Here is a 7,760-nt window from a genome sequence, read left to right on the forward strand (position 1 = left end):
GCAAACGACAATTGAAGATAACCATTGATGAAGTCACGTGTCGTGCGATTGAAAAAGGAGTTTGGTGGAGCGTCAGGAAAGCAGAAGGTACGGACGTATGGAAATCTGCACCAGTGCCACGTAGATCGGCGATGACGTGACCTCTTAGTCTTTTCGCTGGACAAGTCTCAGCTTAAGACTGGGGGGCTTGTGTACCGACCAGGTAGTCGGGAGTGATGACGTGGCAGCAAGCGATAATATAGGCGTGTTGAACGGGACACCTGGCTGACAGAGGGAAAGTACATCGGGAAGTCTGTGTAGTCGCCAAGTGTTAGCTTGGCGTTCTCCGATCTCTAGCATGTGTAAACCGGCGGTCACCAGGCTTACGTCATAGTCGTCATATGCGAGCTTAGGCTACCAAGCGATTAGAGACTGCCGAAAGAAGGACATCGCCGAAAGATCAGGAAGGCTTGTTTAGGGCCCTCAGAGGGTACGAGTACGAAGGACGAAGTTATCAGACGATCATTCCCTAGCCAGAGGTTGAGGCAAGGGAACAACTTACCAGAACATACACGATGAAGCAAGTGAAGCAGATCATGATGGCGGCCGGCGAGACCACAGAGAAGGTGTGCATGGTGACACCCCGTACTCGCCACACAGAAGAGATCGCGCTCCAAGGCAGCTATACACCGAGTTACTCCTTGCATGGGTAACTTAGTCGAACAGCCTGAAGAGTAAGAAGTGACGCTCAAGCAGAGGACGTTCCAGATGGTGACACGTGTACAGCTGGATGCGAGCCACGTGCCCAGAGGTGTAACCATCAAGAGAGAGAAAATGCACAGGTATATAAGGGATTCTAACGAACTTCTGAGGTACGCGCATTTAGAAAACTTCTTTACGCTTTGAGAACACTTGAGTACGCTGAGAGAGATTTTGCACGGTTCCTTGAGTTTTAGCTTTTCTCTCTTAGAGTTTTTGGTGATTCCGTCATTGACTTGAGCGTCGCGCGATCGGTCGCAGCGGCGCCACTCTGTCTTTTTTAGGTTCTTGAAGAGAATCGAGGTGTGAAGGACGGAAGCTAGCGTGGTGCAAAGCCAATCCAGGAGTGGGTACCTTCGACGTGGCAAGGCTCTTGCGCTCTGGTCAACCGGCAGGATCAAGGGTCATTTGGATTTGCATTTCAGCACCTCATAGGCTATAAATAAGGTGCTTCCCTTTGTATTTTGCAGATTGGAATTTTATAGTAGAGAGACTATACTCAAATTTAGAGAGAAATTGTGAGTCTTGAGTCTTCTTCTTCCTTTGCCTTATCTTGTGAGCAATGGTGAGCTTCAAGTGGCGGCACTCCATCACTTATCTTGGAACAAGGAACCAAGTGGCGTGAATGGCTTCTCCAATTCTCAAAATCCAGCAAGCTTCTTCTATAAGTGTTCTTCTTCCTTTTCTTCAATTTTCATTCAGTAGTTCTTAGTTTCCTAGTCTTTCCTTTCATTTGCACCGTTTAAATTTGTGTTTCCAGCTTTGTTTCTTTGATTCTGTTCGGTTCAGTAGCTTAGCATTTCAATTCTGTCCAGCTTTTCAATTCTTGTTCTTCATTCCTTGTGTTTGATTCCATTTGACAATATATGGACTTCCATATGAGCTTTGGTTTGGTGCAAAGTCTTGGTGAGTTCTTCAATTAGAACATTGATCCAATTCTAAGTGAAGTGCCATTTCATGACCAACTCAAGTTGCTCCTAAGAATGTCAAAGAATCATGTATTCTTGTGTTTGCATTCACATCACAAGAACTCCAAATATTATCGTTATTGCAAGAAAAAGTGACAGGAGATCTCTAAATATTATAAATTGAAAAATAAGCAAGATAGAAAAGATAAGGGAAATGGTAAACAACCAGAAAAATTTGCCGAAGCTAGTATTATTGAAACTGAATTTGATGGAGATTGTTTTGTAGCTTCCAACACTGAACAAAGGTCTAAAAATGAATGGATTCTTGATTTTGGTTGTACTTTTCACATGTCTCACAATAGAGATTGGTTTACCACATATGAACCAGTTTATAATGGTCTTGTTTTGATGGGAAATGATGCTCAATGCAAAGTTGTTGGTGAAGGAACAATCAAAATCAAGACACATGATGGAATTGTTAGAACTTTAACAGGTGTCAGATATGTCCCTGAGTTGAAACAGAATCTCATTTCCTTAGCCACCCTTGAATCTCATGGGTGTAGATACTCAACTGAAGGTGGAGTTTTAAAAGTGTCTAAAGGAGCTCTTGTGTTACTAAAGGCAATTCGATGTGATAGTTTGTATGTGCTGCAGGGTTCAACAGTTACAGGTTCTGCAGTTGTTGCCTCACCCAACAAAGATAACACCAAGTTGTGGCATATGAGATTAGGCCAAATGAGTGAGAAGGGAATTCTAATCCTCAAGAAGAAGGGTCACCTTGGTAACCACTATACTGGAAATGTTGATTTCTGTGAACATTGCATTTTTTGTAAGCAGAAGAAGGTTAGTTTTTCTAAAGCCATACACAGAACCAAAGGTACTTTGGATTATATTCATTCGGAGCTAGTTTCTTTATTTGTAATTTTAGTAGAATAGGGTTCCTTTAGCATAATGAGGGGTGTGCTTATCATTGTAGCTTGAATAAAGCCTTTTAGGGTAAGAAGTTAACCTAGCTTCTAGAACTTTGCTCCTAGGGTGCGACATTGACTTTAGTCAAAACCCTAGCAGTCGCTCTTTTGTGTATTCCCCTTCCTACCCTTGCTTCTTGTTCTCCAAAGCACTTGAACCTATATAATGGGGTGTTTGGCTCATGTTTTAATAAGATCAGTTTTATGAGTAAATTGCTGCCAAATATTGCAAGCTTCTACTCCCTTGTCTAGTCTCTCTAAGTTAGACACTTTGATCTTCAGATCCACCTTTCTCCAAGTGATATGGCCCAACCAATCACTCTTCATACCTTTCATGCACCTACAAGGAACCCATAGCTCTATATGAGCCCTCCTTGATCCATCACATCCATTGCTTCCGCCACCCTTTTCAAATCTCCAAGAAGAACAACCCATCATTTGGTATCAACCCATCATTTGGTATCTAGAGCTTTGGTTCTTCAAGAGATAAGTGTTCTCTTAATTTTATTTTTTGAGTTTTCTTAAAATCAGTGTTGTTCATCTTGCCTTGATTGTCTTGCTGTTTTATTTATGTCATTTTAATTGTGTTGTTGTTTAAAATTGTTGTACGGTTTTATTTTAGTTCAAATTGTTCTTGAGCTTCCAAACTGTTTTTAGGTTCCATTGAGTATTTTGTGTTGGTTGTTTTGTTTTTAATTTTATTTGAGTCTTATTGATATTTTAATCAGTGCAAAGTGTAAATAATCAACGATTTTACGATGTAAATAACCCTTTTGTATTTCATGAAGCAAACAAGAGCGTACACTTGTTGATTCCAATACATACACAGGGTGTCTTGAAATGTTGAATTTGCAAGACGAAAACCAAAACAAATGCTCGCTCCATTTTATTGAACGTGCTTAAACAAATTCTCCTATTTGCTCAAAGAAAAAAATTCGGGCATTCGCTTATTAAATAATCTTTTCTTTTCACTCACTCTTCTTTTGCCTGGCTTCTCTGTATCCCTCCAAAGCTCTCTTTTTGTTGCAGCAATGGAAGGGTTTGTAGATTGTATAATTAACTGATGGCTGACACATTAGCATTTGGGAAGATCTTTTGGTGGGGCTATCACTGATTGCTTAGAACCTTTGCCATTCTCCACCAAAAAGGCCATCTTTAGTCCCCATGTTGTGTGCACCTCCAAGTGGCAGTGCATGAACCAAACTCCTATCGAACACAAGGAATTAAAAAAATTATTATGCAAGAGATTCATGAGTAATCCAATAGACCCTGCAAAGATTTTACACTGCATCTGATCATATAATGTTAGTTATTTTGTTGGCTTCAAAATAATTAGCTTCGGAGTAGATCAATGTAATTTGCCCTATGTTTTTCGAGCCCATTTTTAGAGTGTACTAATTAAGCTGATTCATTCGTTGTCTACGAGATCGAGAATTTTTACCTGGATTATCTGCTCTGAATCTAATTGCAGCCCATCCTCCAGCTGGTACTCCAACCGTGTTCCTTTCAACAGGATCAACAAGGTTAAAGTTCTTTGGGTCAGTATTGGGATTATAGTTGCCTATTCCTCTTCCAACAACAAAGAAATTGAACCCATGAAGATGGACTGGGTGGTTCTCAGGTGCAATGATTCCAGTATCTTGAAGAACAACCTGAACTGTGGCATTGAATGGTAGCTTGTAAACCTTTGTGCCAGTTTCGGTGTTCAAATTGGCTGGTCCAGGCCCTGAGTAGTTGAAAACATGTGGTGGATTGGCAGGGAAATCAGTGGTGAACACCCCTTTGATGTTGAAATAATGTGCCTGTAGTAAGGCAATGGTTGGCATAAGGAATGTCACATTGTTGATAGAAGCCACCACCCTGCTCCCATTTGCAGCTTTGCAAGATGGGCATGGGTTAATACCCAACCCAGCAGTGAAGAAGAGTGAATGATCTACTGTTAGTGGGACATTGACAGGGTACTTTTTGGAGTTAAGGCCTCTAAGAGAGCTTATAAAGTTGGTAGCAACTTGGGTAGCATTTTTGGGAGGTGGAGTAGTGAGAACTGTGGGGGTGGTGGCAAGCGTGCCCGTGTAGTGCAATGTTGCTGTGGCAGTCAAGTTGTCCACAGCAACAGGAGCATTCATGAAGGGAGAAGCTGCCACCAAGTACTTGCCAGATTTTTGGTCAGCACTTAGAAGGACATTGGTGGTTTGGCCAGGGGCTATCACAATTGTTTCAATCTTGAAAGGCTTTACATATGTGGCATCAACTTCTACCACTGTTAGCTTGTGGCCTGCAATTTTGAAGAAGAGCTCCTCATTGAGTGCAGCATTGACAATTCTCAGCAGGTAGGTCTTTCCACCCTCCACGGGCAGGTTGTAAACATCTGCACATATTCCCCAAAAAAGAAAGCAAATAAAGCTTAGTTTGAGCATAATGAAAATATTTAAGAATAAATAACTGATAGGTTAATTTTTTTGCTATCATCTAATCATTAATTACTCTTTATGTTAAGTTTGTTAACTTTTACAACAATTACATTAAATAATATACTGTACTATATTATTGATTGAGTGACAGGGAAAATATGTTATTACTGAATAGGAATTGAACAGAACAAAATACCCTTTGAAGAACAATTGGTAACTGTCCCTGGAAGGCCATTAATGGTATGAGCATCTGAGACATTTGGTGCCAATCCTGATTTGAGTGCTTCATTGATAATAGCTTCAGTATCAGATTTCCACCATTCTCCTACAATGTATCACCACAGTGATTTTTAATATGAATTACAGGTAATGGCACTTAACTATGTGTAAACCTTTAGACCAACTTGGTAAATAGGACAATTTGAAGGGTACTGCTTTTGCTCACCTAATACCACAACCAATTCATCATCTGGCTTTGGGAAAGGATAAGGCACACCTCTCTTTGGCAAGATAACCAAAGCACCATGGAGAGTTGACCTTAGCCAGTTAACATGTGCATGATAAAGAAGTGTTCCTCTTTGCCCTGTAAGGGTGAAATTGTACAGATATGTTTGCCCTGGTTGAATTGGGCACTGTGTGACATATGCTGGTCCATCAGCCCAACCAGTTCTCAATTGCCTCACACCATGCCTACCAAGATGGCACATTCACTTCAATCAGCATTGAATTTGAAGATTGTGTTGATTGGAGGGAGTTAGGTTTAAAATAATGCCCATTACTTTATTTTTTTTGTGCTATACTTTTAATAACTTGAAGCAAATAAAATAAAATATATGATGTCTCACCAATGGATGGTAACGTTGTGGTTGACTTGGTTGATGACTTTGACCAGCACTGTGTCATCTTCTCTGGCGTAAAGAGTGGGTCCTGGGAACTTCCCATTAATGGTGACAATAGATTTGCTTGAACATAATCTAGGGGTTTGTTTGGCCACCACCTGCACCCATTATTACCAAGTTTAGCTAATCCTCTGAAAGAAACTATAATAGAGCATCCAAGTGGTTGGAAAAATTGACCGATTCACTATCTTTAGGTGCTGATTTGGACCTCTACCTTCCATGTCACAACAATTCTAAAAAATTTACTCATTTGTGTTCCATGGTGTGACAACATTGTTGGCATCTACTAAGGACTAAGTTTAGGTGAGGTTAAACCTTCAAAACTAATATGATTACAACATGCCTGCACTGCACACCATCTCTAGATACCAAGAAAAACAGAACTTATATTGCTATAAATAATATTACTAAGCTTCCCATATAGGATACCTTTAATAACTTTTTATAAAATGTAAATTTAATCAATTCAACCATTAAATTTTATATTCTTATTAGTTAAATTATGCGTACAAAATTATTTAGAAATTGATTACATCAGTAATTTAATTTTATAATATGTTATTTAAAACATGTTAGTATTCTTTAGTAGGTAACATATGTGAAATAAAAATTTAACTTAATCATTAAAATAATATTATAAAACTTAACGAATTAAATTTGTATATTTTATAAATTTTTATTAAAAAGGTAATTTAATTGACTTTTACTTCTTAACCAAATTATATATATTCTAATCAATTAATATATGAAAAATAAGTTGACGATTTTTAAGAGGTAAGGGAATAAAATCATTTTATCACTTGACTTTGGAGCCATGATTTATTTATCAGCGACTTCTCTGGTTCATAGCTTATTTTTGCACCAAGGACGCAGTCGGGTATATATGATTTATATATATATATATATATATATATATATATATATATATATTGTGTATATAAACTACCCCTTAACTCGTCTTAGTAATTTGGGTGAATAATTAAAAAATAATTGAAACATATATAATTGCTCTAACATGAAAGGAAATATAATCCTAGGCTGCTGTCGCAGTTATCACAACATTATACTAAGTTTAATAAAAGAAAGTGATCTTAACCTCCGCCAAAATCGTACCCCATCTTTATCAAGAACTTGATAGAATATTACTTGATAAGAGAGGAAGATGATTGGATATAGCATATATTATTATTTTTTAAGCATGCATCTACTATAAAAAAAAATAAAAATTCTTAGGTGCTTAAAAACTAGGAGAACTTCTATATCATTATATATTTATTAGTTATAAATTTCCAAATATGATATTAGTCATAAGCTATATAAAATAAGAATATGAAAATACATGACACAACGCAATGCACATCACAAAGGCAAGAAATTAGAATGGTTTACTTACATGAAATTTGTAGTGCCTGACTCTGCACTGGACCAAAGCTGGAAAAATGCAAGCCATGAGAAGCATGATTCGAGCCAAACGAGAATCCATTTTTCTCAGTTTGAATCCTCTCTACACTTTCCGTGTCTTAGTTTGTCGTACTTGTTATGTCTCCTTCTGTGTTGCATTCACAAACGACTGGCCAACCCACACTTATATAGATCGAAACGGGCATTGCTACCACGTCGTTTTAACTTGGTTAGGTGAGTGATGGAGGCATTCTTTGAAATTAAGACTTAAAACACCAAATTAAACTAGCTTATCCATGATATCTTGCATATCACATAAAGTAGTGTATAATGGGAATCGCTGTATTTTCGGATGCAAGTTATTCATCAACCTTCTTTCGACACATATATTTCTTATGATAAAATAGTTTTGGATTGGTTGTGTTTTGACTTCCA

At 38.1% G+C, this 7,760-nt stretch overlaps 1 protein-coding gene across 1 annotated transcript; it reads right to left on the bottom strand.

The window, feature by feature from the left end:
• Nucleotides 1–3,365: 3,365 nt before the first annotated feature.
• LOC137818991 (laccase-4) lies at nt 3,366–7,496 on the bottom strand. Its single transcript, XM_068622677.1, has 6 exons — nt 7,318–7,496; nt 5,871–6,022; nt 5,471–5,715; nt 5,222–5,350; nt 4,056–4,982; nt 3,366–3,820 (listed from the first exon to the last, which is right to left on the bottom strand). Exons 1-6 carry the CDS (start codon nt 7,405–7,407, stop codon nt 3,690–3,692), a joined length of 1,674 nt encoding a protein of 557 aa, XP_068478778.1. The 5' UTR covers nt 7,408–7,496; the 3' UTR covers nt 3,366–3,689.
• Between the last annotated feature and the right edge of the window lie 264 nt (nt 7,497–7,760).

Source organism: Phaseolus vulgaris, chromosome 10 (assembly GCF_051622355.1).
Source record: "Phaseolus vulgaris cultivar YP4 chromosome 10, ASM5162235v1, whole genome shotgun sequence".
Taxonomy (NCBI): Eukaryota; Viridiplantae; Streptophyta; class Magnoliopsida; order Fabales; family Fabaceae; genus Phaseolus; species Phaseolus vulgaris.

Coding starts and splice junctions, on each gene's coding strand:
- LOC137818991 (XM_068622677.1), bottom strand. CDS start 7,407: ATGGATTCTCGTTTGGCTCGAATCATGCTTCTCATGGCTTGCATTTTT. Junction 6,023..7,317: donor TCAGGCACTACAAATTTCAT/GTAAGTAAACCA, acceptor TAATGGGTGCAG/GTGGTGGCCAAACAAACCCC. Junction 5,716..5,870: donor CACAACGTTACCATCCATTG/GTGAGACATCAT, acceptor CCATCTTGGTAG/GCATGGTGTGAGGCAATTGA.